At 40.7% G+C, this 16,891-nt stretch overlaps 2 protein-coding genes across 3 annotated transcripts in view; one reads left to right on the top strand and one right to left on the bottom strand.

The window, feature by feature from the left end:
- Positions 1-627: 627 nt before the first annotated feature.
- slc25a16 (solute carrier family 25 member 16) lies at positions 628-6,574 on the bottom strand. Its single transcript, XM_014973406.2, has 10 exons — positions 5,829-6,574; positions 5,356-5,487; positions 4,440-4,532; positions 4,216-4,349; positions 4,036-4,099; positions 3,792-3,913; positions 3,627-3,690; positions 3,367-3,529; positions 3,165-3,233; positions 628-2,238 (listed from the first exon to the last, which is right to left on the bottom strand). The coding sequence occupies exons 2-10, from the start codon at positions 5,453-5,455 to the stop codon at positions 2,082-2,084; spliced, it is 966 nt and encodes a 321-aa protein (XP_014828892.1). The 5' UTR covers positions 5,456-5,487; positions 5,829-6,574; the 3' UTR covers positions 628-2,081.
- Positions 6,575-7,940: 1,366 nt separating this feature from the next.
- tet1 (tet methylcytosine dioxygenase 1) overlaps positions 7,941-16,891 on the top strand; it is a 36,836-nt gene continuing 27,885 nt past the window's right edge. Inside the window, exons 1-2 of one of the 2 annotated variants that reach the window (XM_088013198.1) lie at positions 7,941-8,553; positions 9,070-11,224. In XM_088013198.1, the coding sequence (XP_087869324.1) occupies positions 9,239-11,224 (1,986 nt within the window). In that variant the 5' untranslated portion in view covers positions 7,941-8,553; positions 9,070-9,238. Of the gene's footprint in view, positions 8,990-9,069; positions 11,225-16,891 lie in introns of both variants that reach the window. The other variant, XM_088013197.1, reaches the window with a different exon arrangement.

Here is a 16,891-nt window from a genome sequence, read left to right as displayed (position 1 = left end):
CGCAACAACCACAAATTGCAACAACCTTCTGTGTGACAAACCAACACAAAGTAGCACGATTGTGAAGCGAGACAAAGAAAAATGACAGTTTTCCATTTATTTATTTATTTTACAATGAATTACCTAAAATGTCTTTTGATTTTTAATTGAGCTCATGTGACGTGATCAGGGGGATCTGCCATCTAGTCCAAAAACTGGGCCTGATCTCTCTAATGTTTGCCATGTTGTGCATGGTTTATGGCCACAGTGAGCTTGTCTTCTTATTGTTTTATTTCAAAATTGGCTTTTTCTTCTGCCACTCTTCCGTAAAAGTCCAATATGTGGAGCACACAGCTAATAATTTTCAAACTACCAATAGTCTCAGGTGCTTCTCTGATTAACACTTTTCTTTTTCTTCCTTCGTTTGCTGGATTTTACTTGCAGGAGGTCAGACTAAAGGATCAAGGGCTGACTACATGTTCATGTTCCTCTTGTCACACTTTTGTCTTAAAACCATGACACCGTTCTAGAGGCATTTCAAATTTCCACACTACTTTGTGTTGTTGTATGACATAAAATCTCACTAAAATACATAAAGTTTTGTGGTTGTGACGCAACAATGTGGGAAAAACAAAGGGGTATAAATGCTTTAGAAAGGCACTGTGCTTTATTGTTCATTTGCAGTTAATTATAAACACGATCAGTGATCGCCTTTAACGATTAAGACGGTCCAACACAGAAGAGGTCCTTTGTATAGAAATGTTTTATCAAATTACTTTTGCTGTAAAGAAAACTGGGAAATTTCCTGTTTTCAGGAAATGAAGAGCTTAGTTTCTTCAATAGCTTTTTTCTTATATAAAGCCTATTTGGGCTCCCTAAAATTATTAAAGACAAAATAAAGAACAAAAAAAAAACCTGCTAAGGTACTGACTGCTGTTAAGAGGTAAATAGTCTGTTTTCCGGTTCATTCGAATTTAGATCAAGCTGTAAATTTCTTCTTTTCTTTTCAAAGAAATGCCATTATTACAAAATAATAGCTAGTAAAAAAAACATCTCAGTTGACTGAAATCTGGGGTTAAAATGATTAAATAGCAAATAGCTACTTAACAGCAGTAATGAGTTTTGTTTTGTTGTGTCTGATCAGGCCAAATCAAGCACGTAATGTCCATGTCTGAGGTTTGCAGTGCGCAGGGCTGGATAACCATTTACATCTTGTTTCAATACTGCCACCCAGTGGCAACATGTCGCTAAAGCAATAAATAAAAAGCTTCAGTGCAATTTAAACCTGAGTTCCCTGTAAAATATTATGGTTGTACATCAAGCGACATCGTCACAGTTACAACAGACTCATTCTTGACATTAAATGCGTGTTAAGAAACATGAACGCAGTGTTTAGCAGTGTTTAAAACAAAAACAAAACATTGCTCCATTTAAGACCTGAAAATTAAATGGAAGGCCGTTTTGAGACATCATGTGGCACGCACAAACAGTATTTATGCTGATTTGTACTGAGAAAGCAAAAAAAAGAAAAATAATTTTTTTTCCTATGTACTGCATTACAAAACTAAAAACACCCTCATTCAAGGGTGTACAAAGAAATCGTATATGTCACCATTTAGCAGCAGCTACATCTACTTGGTAAACTTACAAAAGAAAAGAAAAGAAAAAAAAACATCTAAGGATATAATTGAGCAGCTGTACCATGACAAACACTCATAATAATTTAAAGAACAAAAGCAAATTCTTTCATCCAACAGAAAGAAAAAAAAAAGTGCTTAAACTGATTTAATTTGTGATAAATGATTAAAATGTGATTGCGTTTGCTAAACATTCCAGGGCTGCTTTGGCGCTGCTTGCATAACTGATCAAGAAATCGTAAGGATGTTTTAAAACCAAAATGTTTTCAGTAATGATGCAGATGGAAGGGGAATTACAGCCTCCATAGTTCCCCTTTGTCTTTACTATTGACTCTCCTGGTTTCTTTGGGGAGCTGAACTAGAATAAGACATACCGAGCGAACTGGCTGATTGAGCGGCAACTCCGTCAGGGAAACGCGGAAGCTGATCGGGTCAACGATCTGATCGTTCAGGCTCAGGAGGAGACTAGTTCAGATGGAGGACTTGCTTCATGAACTCGTAGGTGGTGAAGGCCATGGCCTGTGAGGGCACGCAGCGGATGTAGTTAAGAGAAAGGCCTCGGTATAGTCCTCTCTTGATACCGTATGTGTTATACACGTACTTCAGAGTCTTGAAAGGCGATCTGTGCACATGCAAGACAAACAACACTGTTATTTTCGCAACGGGACCCACAAATAAGAAATAAAACACAGAATCGAAGACAATTTTCTGTTTGCTTTGAGAGCAAGTATTTCAAGTACGCAGAGCGTCATTTGGAGTCTTTAAAAATGTATTCTAAAATTAAATGAAAGTTCTCAAGGCTAATAAAACTTTGCTGTTTCTGGAAAATCTGATAAAGAGAAGTAGTTAAAAGCGAGAACAATGAGTCGTGTTTGGAAAAGTATTCAGTGAACCTTTCCAGGAATGAATGGTATGTTGCTGGAGCCTGACGACTCGGGGTGCTACTTAGATTTAAGCTTGTTTTATAACACAAAAAGTTCTCAAATATTTTGGTCCTCACACATCCCATCATGTTTCAACCACAGATTTTAACACATTTCACTTGGATTTTATGTGATGGACCAGCACAAAGTAAGGCTGCAAGATATTAGGTAAGTCAGATAGCCATATGATTTAAGATATATTTTTTAAAAAATAAACAACCCTAAGACTAAACATACAGATAACGAGTAGTCTGAGCAGCTATTTGGGAAAAACTTAACAATAAAGTTTTAACAGAAAAATTTTGTATGAAACATTTTGCATTAAAAACCTCTTCTTGACCATATTTTCATCTTATGACAATTGTCACCAGCAAATCCGTACAGTGATGTTACACAGCCCATCACAAAGTAGTGCATTAGTGAACAGTGAAAACTCGGTGGAAGCACCTCCTGCAGCTTTTACAGCTGCATGTCCCTTTGGGGTCCCTTAAGTGTAAATTTAGAATGAAAGATTCTAAGAAAATATTCTTGATTAAATATTCAAATATTTAGACAAAACAAAAGTTATGATATCATCTCACTGCAAAACCAAACTATGACAAGTCAAACCAGCAGCGATACTCACCCACATTTATCCGAATCAGGAAGCGCAGTTCCTAACTGCATCCTCCTCCTTGCCACATCCAAGGGGTAGCTGGTGAGGAAAGTCCCGTCACAACACAGAAACCAGAAATGATGAAGTTGAGTTATTAAAAATCGGAAACCGACCCGCGTTTGACTCGGTCGGAGCTCAAAAATCCAACACGTCCGTCAAGGAAAGCACTTACGAGACAGTCTGAGCGAAGGCACCAGCAACGCCTCCACAGAGCAGGTTGATGTGGGTTTTCAGAACGAGCACGTCCGGGTTGTCTGACGAGGGGCGGCCCAGCTGCTCCGGGAAGTGCTTTAAGCCTTGACTCTTCAGGGTGCCAAAGGTAAAGAAGGAGAGCCCTTGGAGGATGCAGAGAGAAATAAGAGACTGGCTAAACACGTGGAGGACATTTCTGCAAGCACCTTTGAACAACAAAATCAAGGCACCAAAACTCACCTGCATAAGGCGCCATTCCAACAAGAGTTGGAGTCAGGCCTCTATAAAATCCAGATGCGCCCTCCTGTGGAAAGGAGTTAACAGGTAAACAGAGAGTAAGCAGAAACTTACAATCTGACGTAACATTTTAGTTTAAGTTAGCAAAGTTCATCAACGGTAAATCACCTTGCGATGAATGGAGCGGAAAACATCAATAATTCCAGAGTAGCGTTGATCACCCTTCACCTGGAAGGCCAGCCGGGCTCGGACCACGTCCAGAGGGTAGGTGCATATCACCGCAGTCATGCCTGAAAACACATAAGCAAAAGATCATGAGATCACAGTAAAAAATAAAATAAAATACACCAGTTTAATAACACTATCTGTGCCAGTAAAGCTTGGGGCATCGTGATAAGAGGTCTATCTGTACCTGCCATAGATCCTGCCATGAGGCGATGGATGTGTCCAGAGATCCCAATCCGTTTATTCAGCAGCTATGAAGAGATCGTCAACAATAATGCATCAAAAATAATGCCTACACGGGAAACGCATTCATAAACATAAAACATAATGTTGGACTAGAGAATTAATGATAAAATACTCACTTTACCTTTTTATATTTGTCAAAGGCCATAAACTGAATGGCTCCGTAAGGAAATATCCTGACCATCATCGCACCGTTGCCCCTGTACAGGCCCAGGACGCCTTCTTTCTTTGGCACAGCCATGAAAGTGGAAAACACCCCTACAGAGAAAATTCACAAGATTCACTCTGGTGATAAACTAACTTGTTAAAGAGTTAATTTGCTTGTTTGGCAGTTAGTCGGTATTTTACCGAGATGTTTGTAATGGGGGTTCTGGCCCTGAAGAAGAATTTTGACTCTGTCTAGGGGGGCGATGGTAGTCTTCGCGCAGCATCCTGCTACACCTGTAAACAGAACAATACTCATACATGAACATGTAAACAGAATGTCAGGCTTCATGCATGAAAATACAAACGTCTCAATTGCAGCTTGTGCAGAATACCACCCTGTCAGCTGTTTAAGTTTTCAGTTGTTTATTTTTTTTTTTTCTGTGACATTGTGGTATTTTAATTCAAGTGAGAATCAAATTCAGGTCAATGTGTACGTGCATGATGAAAAGCTAGCCACTGAACATCACTATCCTGTGTACTGGCTATCCTTATTTATGAAAAAAAAAGGGAGAAAAAAAAATAATATTCCATAGGGTCAAAGAATTTGGTTACCAGCATGTCAAAGGGGAGAACTCTTTAACCAGCTGTCATTAAATTTATTATATAACTGATTGTTTTGGTTACAGTTTTCAGTTGTTTAATTATTACTAGTTACCACACTCTTCTTTTTAATCATTGCATTTGTAATCATTTCGACAACTATGTATGAAACTGGAACTTTTTCATCTGATTAACTAGGTCAATCTGCCTAGAATACATGGATCTACTCCCCTCCCCCCTTTAACCTTTTGGATGCATAAGCTTGGGATAATCACTATACTCTGGTAGCAGGACAGGCTCATCATCTTCAGTGCTATTCTAATTTTACAGTATCTGATATAGTTTTACAAATGAATACCCATTCCTGTATTATATTAGTTTGTTTTGGTTTTTTTGTATGAAAGGGCAATAAAGCAATATAGGAAGTGATTTATACAAATGATACCATTTTGTATAAGATTGAACCCTCCCAAAACTGCCCTGAACATGATTAGTAAGCTGATGCATCATGTCATACCTCCAGCCACAAAGGAGCGAAGCCAGTAGTAATCTCTTTTAGCAGGTGTACTGCTGCTGCTGGTAGGGGAGGGTGTGGAGACAGCAGCCTCCGATGTCATCCTCTCGGCTCAGGAATCTGACACATCCATGCCTGTCAAGTTTAGTGAAAACACTGTGAAATATAAACTATTGGATCTAGACGAGCCATAAAGCACATGTCAAAACTGCAAAATTACCTTAATCCAGAAATAACAAACCTATCGCAACATATGAAATGAAACTTAAGCGAAACTAGATCTTCCTGAATTATTTCATTCATCTTTGACCAACTGTGGAGGCTGTTTTCACAGACCGAAACACAGGTCACACTGGTTATAGGAAATGTGTGCAAGATCACTGTCGGTGATTAGCATCCACGCCCACATGGAGCTTCAGCTAAACGACAACACTAAATGACAGCTGCAATAGAAAATAATAAAAAAAGATACTTACAAACTAATGGGAATCGGAAAGCAAACAGTCAAAGCAGCATCAATAGTGAAGTTTAACGATGTTTTTCAGTGGAACAAGAACCTGCACCTTCACAGCTTCCCCCCGCCCCCATCTTCTCCTGTACTCGTTGAGACAAAATGACATAAGGGATAAAGATGGCTACGAGCTACTGAAAGGTTTGTGACGATTGCGTCGTAAGACAAATATGTGACTGAGACACGGTATAGTGTCTCAAAATATGAGGAGTTACAACATCTGTGCCCTTCGCCCTCAGACGACTAAGGGCTACCGGACATAAACAGTCGCAGGATATTGACGCAAGATGATGTTTCCGGTTGCGGACATGGGAGGGACCATAGAGCCGTGTGAGCTCTAGGAGAGTCAGGCTGTCTTTAATGACATGGTAATACTAATACCCACCATTTCTTTTGAATGTATTTATTGCTATTTTATTTAAACGATCACATCTGTAAATATCTACTTGAACAATGATGTTTCCCAGAACAAATGTAAAAAAAAAAATAAAAAATCTATCAATTTTTAAGTTTCTAATTTCCAAGATATGTATTCCAAATACTTAGGTATCTGATTAATATTTGAGCTGCTGCTTTGTACAGTTATTTAGTATAAAACCTGAAATTATACAGAATAATGGCTATGAGAAAAATGCTTATTCAGCAGTCTTTTGTATGACAAAACAGAAAAATCAAAAATATGACAAAAAAAATATCTTGATATCTCGTGGTTTTGTAATACAACATTTCAATTCTTGCAATCAATGGCCTTTTACTTTCAAATCAGATTTTACATAAGCAGATTTTCTATTTGTAACAAAAATATGTAAAACTGTGACTCAAGTCAAAACAAAAGCAATGTTCACCCTTCCGTTTTTAAAGTAGCTTTTTTAAAATTCTTTTTTTTTTAAACCAATTGAATGAATCACGTTCCAGTAGCTGACACATTTCGCAAGGTGGAGGATTTTATTTTTGTCCAATTTGAATCATATCCTATTGACTATTTGCTCTGCTATCAATAACACTGACTTGATTATGTCTTAATTTTAGAGTATCAATAATTCTGGCTCTTTCAGCAAGCTCCCCTAAAAATCATTTTATGATCATGCAACTGACTGTCATTTCCTCCTTCTTGTGAAACTCTAGAAACCAATCAACCATTTGAGCTGGTTGCAGACTGTTGCAGGCACAGAACCCACCAAACTGACACAGAACATCAAGTGAAAGGACTGATGTCGTTTGGAGTGCAGGGGATCTCCTGAAAATCCTTGTGGACTCAGTAGCCACATTGGTCATCTGGTGTTGTCTGTTGAAGCAGGAGTTTATCTAAAACTGAACAGAAGCGGTTAGATAAACTCATCAGGGCTAACAGTGTCTTCCACTCCATACAAGGAGCTGTTACTAAAGTGGAAAGTGACAAACTGCTGCATCATCAGTGCACAAAGGAACGTTACCGCAGCTCCTTCCTCCAAACAGCTGACAACCACAGATCCCAACAAACTTAAACTCAGCAAGTGTTTACATCCTTGCTTTTATTATTTGCAGAGTTTTTCCTAATTTAATATTACATCCATATTGGTTGCACAGGTTTTTCCAATTCTTGTAAATAGTTTATTGTTATTTGTTATTTACAAATGTCCCTGCACATTTCATTCATCATCCTACTCCGTTGCATAATTATTTGAATCTGAGGAAGCTATAAATATTTAAAGGGGGAGTATTATGTAAAATCAACTCATTTTGAGCCATTGTGTTCTAATGTTATAATGTTATTTCTTCATCAAAAACATACCTGGAGTGTTTTTTCTGTTTACGGCTTTGATTCTTTTATACATGTTTGAGGAATCCTTGAATCTCATGGCAGCCATCTGGGGTGCCTAAACGCTTGATCTCGCAAATCTCCTCCTTGGAGCCGCAGTCTCCCCCAAGCTCCTCAAAACTAGTGGCAGCAGCAATTAGCAAACACGTGTTGGAATTGTGAGTCTGCTGACCTTATAACAATACTACATCTCAGTTCAATTGTACTACTATATGACAAACATGTCGGTCCTTTATTAATTTTTTATGACGTAAATTTGCACTTAATGTACAGTATTTTACGTAGGCTATTTGTAATAAATCTATTTAAACTACAAACTCCAACGGATCTACTGACATTTTATGCGATAAGCTGTAATTGTGAAGGGCAAGACAAAAAAAAACTTTTTACTAGCTGTGTAATAAACTGACACATAATGAGTAAAAAAAAAATGTTTCTAAAACTTTGCGAGGTTATTTGATTGACCCGTTACTTTTGACACAGTCCTGCTGCGTTCACGTGTCTGTACTCCATTTCGGGTTTTCCAGTCCTCACAAAGAGCTCTCGGCCAGCTCAGAGACCGTGGGCTGCGTCTGGTGGAGGGAGAGTGAGCGGGGCTGCCCTGAATGGATTGACAGAAGAGGGATTTACATTTCAACGTAGCGTCGTGCTCCGCGAAGACTTTTACACGGTAGCACGGCTGGAAAAGCGGCGGTTCTGTTCGGTGCCCGTCCCCGGCTCGTCGGTACTGGTATCATGTCCATGTGTCACCCCCGGGAGAGGATTGAACTGAGCAGCGGTCTATATTTACCGAGGAGGGAAACCAATACAAGGTCTCGCCGTCTCGCTGGAGCGGAGTATTATTAGCGGTCCAGGCAGTGCAACTGTCTCTCCCTCTCTCTCTCTTTCTGCGGTATGTAAAGCATTTCGGTCTGTAAACGTGTAAATAAAAACCCACTCGGGTCAAAGTAGTAAGGGCTTTGGCAAAGCGAGGTTTCCAGACGCGCAGTGCTTCGTGTTATTTAAATGACAGCGGTCAAGTGCAAAATAATAATAAAGAGCGACGCTGAGGGCGGTTTTTACACAGTAATAACCCCCTCTTCCGCCAGCCAGGAAGACGAAAACAGGATCCGACCTCCGGACAGAGCCCTCTCTCCTCGACGGGCCTGCCCTTTAAAATGTTAAAGCCTCTCCATGTTTGTTTTATGGACTTCGTCTGATTATTTCTCGTCTTTTTTTTCTGTTTACGGCTTTATTGACATCAGCCCCTCGGCACATGCACATCGGAGTGGCTATTTTAGGAGGGGCAAAAGTAAAAACGAATACAGTTGGATTTAAACAACTGATCTGTAAGAAGTTATTTCAATTTTATAGCATTTAAACTTTGTGTGGCTATATTCTTATTTGTTTGTCCATTCTGTCTTTATAGGTGATGCTCTGCAACTGCCAGCTAACATTCATTATAATTTACAATTCGAGGATAAATCATAATAGAAGAAGGGTTTAAAATTTTTTTATTTTTTTTTCTGAGCGAGAGATAAACAATTACCTGGCTCCCATGCTGGCTGCCAAAGGTCCTCTCCTTTACACCCTCAGCCATGCCTGCACCTACCAAGCCAACCAGGAGACACACACCTGCTCAGAGAAAAAAAGCCCAGAGAGGGACCAGCACCAGGGGCCAAACCTGTAATACACAGAAAACACCAGCAGAATCCACACGGTCAACTTCGAGAAACAACCGGGCCAAATCAGGCTGGAGTCCTCGTGGAAGCGGGAAGAATCCCGGGAGGTCCCCTGGCAGAGGTAGCCATGCCGGAAATGTAACGGGATCTACTAGACTTAGACGGTCGAGCAGTGTGCCCGAAAACCCCCTCAGGCCGAGGAAGTCCCAACGGGGAACGCAAGTGTCTGTTGCTCCCTGCCAGTCTCCGAAAGCGTTCACAGGAGGGAAAAACAGCAGGAGGGGGAGCAGTCAGAGAAGAGCTGCATCCCGGCAACAAAACACAAGTAACAAGCCCCCAAGCATCAGCATCAACAATTCTCCTCCTGATGGAAAAAATGAGAAACCAGACAACAAAGAACCCCCCAGAATGCATCATGAGGCTGGTGTTGAAGCTGCGGCAGGTCTTGAGTCTAACGATGCCATAGAGGGCAGCTCTCTTGAAACTGACACACGTGGAGGCGATTTGCAGCACAGCTGTGACAGCCTTATAACTGAAGATGAAAAGTCTTTCAGCAATAACAGTGAAGGGGACTCGAAGGCAGCTACTGAGGTCACAGCTTGTGACAACAGTGATGGACGGGTAGGTGACGGGAGTGGAGATCACACCTCTGGGTCGTCAGAATTAACAGGCAGCGGCTCCCCGGGGGCACAGGGCAGCAGTGAGAAAAATGACACTTCATCTGTCCATGGTAATGAGCTTGATCATCTTGACAGCAGTGGTAAGCAAGATGATGGGGGCGCTGTCCAACAAGAGGAGGGCGAAGAGCTGGCCATGGAAGCGAGTAGGACAGATGAGAAGCCGCTGGTTGTCATAGAGAGAGATGTTGAGAGTTTGGAAGCAGAGACGGAGGTTGAGAGACAAGACGAGACAATGACAGTGAAGGAAGAAATTGCTGTGAAGCTGGGAAGTAGTGAGAGTGAAGACATTTGGGAAAAAGACACCCAAACCAACACTCCAACATGTCAAAACCCAGATCCGATTCATTGTAACCCACTGACGGCACAGTCAGAGTCACCTGTGCGTGTATTCTCCAATGCAGCTACCTCATATCCCACCAAAGCTCTCTCCACCTCAGATTTGTGTGAGCTGGAGGTTGTGAACCAGGCAAAGGCAGATCTTCGACCAACCGTTCATGGTGCTAAGCCTCAACTCGCAGGGTCTTCGCCTAACTCTGATGTTGCTCTGAAGGTGCAGACTGTTATAGTGACTAGAAGTACTCCGGTTATCATCTGTCGGGACTCTCTGCAGCCAAGAAGTCTAGGGAAGTCTGATCTAAGAGAAACGCCTGTTGCTGGGGTAGAGAAGCAAGCTTGCACACCAGGCAAGACCAAAGATGAAGGTGAAATATATAAAGAGCCACAAAAAGAGAAGCCCTTTCCCTCCTTTATGCTACTTACCGAGGCAAACACCAAACCCTCCACAGGAAAGCATGAACCAAACTTTGTTGTGGATGGCACTCGGGCAGCAATGCCAGAGGATGATCCTGTGCCAAAGATCTCGACTTCCTCCGTAGACAGCAGCTCCACTTTGTCCTGCTGCTCGGAAAGCACTCGTTCCTCGTTTTCCTTTGACACTGAGTCAGAGACCGGGTGCGGCGATGCCAGCTTCTCCGCTCTGCCTGGATCCTGGGGGCCAGAAGGGACGGGCTCGCTCACCTGCCCGACTCTGACATCAGAAAGGAAGGAGAGGAAGAAGCGCAGCAGGTGTGGGGCGTGCGAGCCATGCCGCAGGAAGATTAACTGCGGCCAGTGCAGCTGCTGCCTCAATCGCAGGACCGGCCATCAGATCTGCAAGCTTAGGAAGTGTGTGGAGCTGAAGAGGAGAAGATCTTCATCTGTAATAAGTCAACGTGACGCACAGGTAAGACGTGTAAAATTCTTTGCTACCCCACGTGAATAACAAACTTTGGTCAGACAATGGATTTTACGTTAGGAATAAAATGAATTAACGCAGATCTTCTGCGGACAGCTGATCGGAGGCGGTTTCTGCCCTGTGGCATCGATTCTTGTGATCTCTGAGGTTTCCTGCCCACTGATAAAAGCGATGATTGAGAGTTACTAGAAACAAACAGTTGAAACAGAAGCTTTCACTTTCAGATAAATAAACTTCTCAGTCGGTGCTATCAAATGGTGAGCTTTGTGGTGTTTTCCTGTTAAATGTTATAGCTCGTCACTGAGAGAAAGGGGAAGTATTGCCTGTGCACATGTGTGTTTGGAGGATAGAGATCCGACTGTTGGACGGGAAGCCACTGGCACATGACTGCCGGCAGTTTAGCACATGTTTAAAGAACAGCCCTGTTTCACATGCCTACGTGAATGAGTGTGTTTGTGTGTGTCCTCAGTGTTGCAATCAGGAGAGCAACTTTCAGCAATGTGTGAGGACAGATAATAAAGCCTCCGAAGACGAAGCCACTCAAAGCTGTTGTAGATAAATTATATAAAGAGTTCAATCTTAAAGTGAGTCTCCCCTCAATTTATGAGCAGCATTTGTGTTTTGGATTTAGTCTGCCTCTCGGATGTTTCAGGCTTTTAAGGTTGACAGTCTTGATGAGATCAGGGCTTTGTGGCCATCTGCTTCAGGACTTATTTTACGTCTTACTGCTGAATATAGTTCTTAATGCCATTGCTTCCATGCTGTAGGTTGCTATGTCTCTGAACTGTCTGTTGTCGCTTGAATAAGGACCTAATGCAGATCTCTTCAAGATATATGAGAAGCATTGAATTCCACTGGCATAATCACACAGTGATGCATATTCCTACCCATAAACAAGCCAATTTCTCCCTGTATCCCTCTATGTCACCTTGCATGCCAAGTAATTCTACCTTGTTTTACTGGCATGTTTTCCAGTTTGTGTACACGTATCTGCTCTTACTGTAGAATACGTTTCTGTTTCTCTGGGTCAGTCATTTTGCTGATTTATGGAGTAAAAAGAAAAAAAAACTAATTTGTCATTTGACCAAAACAGTTCCAGCTAAAGTCTTAGCAAACTCCACACATTTGTGACTGAAATGTTTTTCTCTGACATCATTCTTAAGCAAAGATTTGGCATGTAGACACCATCTAATGCGGTGACTATCAAAGTCGTTATGGTAACACTTTAATGAATAAATAAAATTTTTTAGGTACCACTCTACTGTCATACTAATACAGAATTACAGTAGCAGTTAGTTGGAGCTTTTCTGTTTGTTTTGTTTTGTCACAAAAAAGTAAAGGAGAAAAACATCTTTGTCCAATTTACAGTGTGTGTTTGAACAAAAAATGTCAGAGTTTGAAACTGTAGAAATAAACAGGAAGGTCGACTAAAACCAGAATTCCAGAAGGGATTTTCAAGCTGCAACCAGAAAACGGTTCTGTTCAGCTTGATGTCTCAGATCCGACTGCATAGTTCAGAAGTAAATGAAATTTAGCAAAAGTGCCTACTTTGGCCAATAGAGTGGAGGACCCTATTTTTTTAGGTCGTTAATATTTAGCTGTATTTTCCTTAACTAACCAGAATAACTTACGTGATAGGGATAGTAAATACTACTTTTACATTCTCATTGGTCAGAAGAAATGACTTTATTTGGCATCTTAACTTGCCTTAGCAATAACACACAGCCTACTTACTGTGAAAAGAAGACTGTGATTTCCAGGAAAGGAAGCAGTTGTAGGTAAATTACTCAGCATTGCACTGTCTATATTAAACACAGCAGCATTTTCGTTTTCAGTCATTTCTTTGACCACTGTCTCCGTTCTTGCAGATCGGCGCTGCCTACGTTAAAAACACTACTAGTTGCGTTTTAAATCATTTCTTGCACCACTGTCTCCTTTCTTGTAGATCGACGCTATGGCATGGCGTTGCCCTCGGGCAACAAACCACATTTCTGTACCTCACGTTGCTCCTTTATTTTATTTTTGGGGGTTGATGATTTAAAATACCTCCAGACATATTTTTGTCCAAATAAAAGAGGTATTGAGGTTCATATGACCTTTTACTTAGAAGAGGAGCAGTCCTTGTTATGAAGCAGAGGTGCATGCTACACCTTGCCTCCTACTTGTAAGCTATACATCACTTTTCTTCATGTTTAAATTTGGGTCACTCTAACTAAAAATATTTTCATATCTGTGAGTATGTAAAGAAGCATGGTAGATCATTTCAAGACAATATTTTTTTATAATTTATATGCTAAAATGGTGTTTATTTGTTTGTTGCCTCATTCTAATGTGATGATATGCAGTTGATTACAAAATAATTATCACAGTCAATTTTTTTTACTTTATTACTGACTAACAGCAACAGGAGATGGATGCAAGATCATTTCATGGACAAAAGGTGCATGGTTCCTAAGTTGAGGTCATTCCTGATGAAAACATGAGGATCCACTGTATAACCATTATTTCATTGTTTGTTTATTATGACTTCAGTCCCAAGGAGTGATAAACTGGTCATCAATGAACAAATGGCCCCATTCAAAGGCAGGCAAAGACTGAAGCAATACCTGCCAAACCCAAAAATATGGGTCTGCAGGGTACTTTGTATGACTGGTGCAGATGGTGTTCCTTACAACCTATACAGGGCGAGCCGTGCAGCCACCAAATCTACCAGATATGGGAGCTGGTGGAAATGTTGTCCTTTGCTTGGCTCAAATTCTAACAAAGAATCAGATCTACAAACTCTTAAAAAAAGAACCTGCAGCCCTAAGTCCTGTCACTGATGTGAATCTGGTTGCTACAACCCATAGATAATCAGATAAACAGATGGTGAGTCCCAGGTACGCCAATAATGAAGTGCCAAAAATGTGATACACTCTTTCACATCAGCAAGCAATTCCTTCCTGATGTTTAACATATAATAGGGAAAAAGACTGATTTCAACATCCTGAGTGATTCTAGCTCTGCCAAACATTACATATGTACAAACACACAAATGCTCGTTTTAGTAATTTGCTTAAATATATCATTCATTAATGACAGTTGTTTATTTTATATTTGGTGAATTGGAACCATGCCTGACTTATTTTTGTTAAAGAAAAGTTTTTATATGAATAAATTCTTTGTTTTTAAGTTGTATTTCATTTCTCATAATCACTGTAGAAAACTTGGCGTTTTAGACCCCTTGTAGCGCAATGTTGCCCTGAGGCAGCAAACCCAAATCCGGTTCCGGGAGGTGTCAGGGTCCGATTTTATGATTGATATGTAATCAGGGGCCACCAAGCTCCCAAAAGAATGCAGGAAAATATTTTTTCCCCCAAAAAATAAAAAGTCATGCCATAGAGGGTTAAAAACATTACTAGTTGCGTTTTAAATCATTCTTGCACCACTGTCTCCATTCTTGCAGATCGGCGCTGCCTACGTTAAAAACATTACTAGTTGCGTTTTAAATCATTTCTCACACCACTGTTGCCTTTCTTGTGGATCAATACGCAAAAGTGAAAAACCCTTTTGAGTTTTCTCTCTCTCTCTCTTTCTGTCTGACTAACCCGGTGCCAGTTCAGGATGTTGAGTTGGCTGAAAAACACATCAATCAGTCAGTCAGTCAAACACCCAAACAGTCCAGATGGTGCGTTACAAACCAAAAAGACACTCACTCAACAATGCATCCAATATCACTGACAGCCACTTGTCACCACAAAATTATGATATAACGACGTTTTTTTTTTTTTTTCTGACTGGTTGGTTACAGGAAAATTTAAAGTCCAGTGTTTGCTTGTCATATTTTTTCAAGGTTCATTGATCATATTTTACCTTAAGAGCAACAAAATTGTCCACGATTTATTGTTTTCACTTTTAATAAGTCAGAGTTCACAATATTTTTTTTTCAACAGAGCAGAAAAGAAATACATCAGTATAAACGCAGCCTACGTGTAGAATCTTACAAATGGGACGACAGAAACTTTATTGAAAACTCAGAGTAACTAACCTCGAAACGAGTATGCGCACAGTTCATTGTGCATCTCTAAGAGGTGTGTTTGAGTGTGAAAGTCCACGTGTAAGCTGTATACAAGCGTGTACACGTGGACCTACTGAGTCATAAGAGTTGTAGCCATGACAGTAGCAGATTAGGGCTGATTATATAACTGCTACCTTTTTTTGTTCGTGGGGACCTTTGTCCATGCTGTCAGAGTAAGACGGGGGGTTGGGTTTGGGAAGGAATGGTGATCCTGAGATTTGCTGGCATGTTCTATGGATTGCTCTGATTTGTGGGATCGGTTTGTGTGCGTAATCTACTGATTCAGTGACACACTAATCTGGTTGTGACTTTTAATGCAGCACATTCGTGCAGCGGTGTTAGTGTGCATGTTGCCGTTAAAGGGCCCTCACACAGAGTCACGCTGAACTGCTGATCCAGTCTGATTCGGGCTGCACAGCCAGTTGTTGTTTTGCCCTGACTGACATCACATTAGCCTGTGTTTACACACAGGAAGGTCTGTGTCTGTGGCCTTAAAAAAAAAAAAACTGGTTTTTGTTTGGTTCTGCACTTCTGCAGGGGTGGAGCCTGCTTCAAGAGCTGCCAGCTCCCACAGTCGGCCTCTCCGTCTGCACACTGTAGAACTGATCTCAAACTCCATCTTTCACCAAAGCCTACTCAGAAAGCAGGTCGAGCAAGGTTAACTGTACGCCTATACAGGTACCTTGTGTGTGTGTGAGTTCACTTAAGGTGCATTAGTGAGAGTAAATCTGTCGACTTACTCACCGGCCGGTCCTGCTCATCAAGCTCACACACCCTTCCAGTGAATGTTTGAAGCTTCATAAAGGTGCAGAGGCCAAAGAAGACTTCATGTAGGGGCATGTAGATCCTGTTACTGGTTTTACCACTGTATAGCTTTGCCACCGGGTCATGAAATATTAAATGCAGGCTCAAAATACTTGCAAAACACAATTTAGATCTCAGAGCGAAGAGTGTGGCTTACTAGGAAATTCTGTTTTTGAGGGAAAATATTTTTCTGTTTTGTAAATATCTTTTTATTTTCTACTTTGATCCTTACTGGCGGGCTTGTCTTTTTATCGGCAAGGACAAGATTAGGATCCGTCCCTAAACACACATTTCCACACTTATAGAAACAGGATACTTCAAGTCCCAGAGTACCAAAGGCTGCTGTTAGCGTATCTGAGTAAAACAGTCCTGACATGTTTGGAGCTGTAGGCTACTTAAGCTGACTCAGTTTGTACAGACTCACAGTCAGCTCTCTCAAAAATTACAGTTTCTGTTTATTTATTTATTTATTTATTTTTGTTCACTTGCTTCTTATATTTAATGAAAAGTGTAAATTACTATGATAATCAAAATGTTTACCCTTGTGCATCTATTATGTATTTCCACTTTTTTAGTGAATTGATTACAAATGAATGAATTTGTTTTAGGACAAATTCTTTCATCCTCCAGGTTATATTTAAAAACATAACTTGGATGCCTCAACCTAGCATGAAAGCTCAATCCAGCTTCTCTTGCGAAGCCACTTATCTGTCGCAGTTTCTACCCTCCTGCTCTTGTTGCAGTGGTGCATTATAGCTAGAGGAGTGGTCCAGCAGAGATATCAGGTGTGTCAG

The sequence above is a fragment of the Poecilia mexicana genome, unplaced genomic scaffold (assembly GCF_051168715.1).
Source record: "Poecilia mexicana isolate PSO_F unplaced genomic scaffold, ASM5116871v1 scaffold_15, whole genome shotgun sequence".
Taxonomy (NCBI): Eukaryota; Metazoa; Chordata; class Actinopteri; order Cyprinodontiformes; family Poeciliidae; genus Poecilia; species Poecilia mexicana.
The sequence above is the reverse complement of the archived record's forward strand: the minus strand, read 5'-3'. Positions and strand labels throughout refer to the sequence as shown.

Bases quoted from the DNA above. Each gene is read 5' to 3' on its own strand.
- slc25a16 (XM_014973406.2), bottom strand. From the start codon at position 5,455: ATGACATCGGAGGCTGCTGTCTCCACACCCTCCCCTACCAGCAGCAGC. The intron at 4,350-4,439 runs GTAAAATACCGA...TTTTCTCTGTAG, and splicing joins CCCCCATTACAAACATCTCG to GGGTGTTTTCCACTTTCATG. The intron at 2,239-3,164 runs GTGAGTATCGCT...GCATGTGCACAG, and splicing joins CCTGATTCGGATAAATGTGG to ATCGCCTTTCAAGACTCTGA.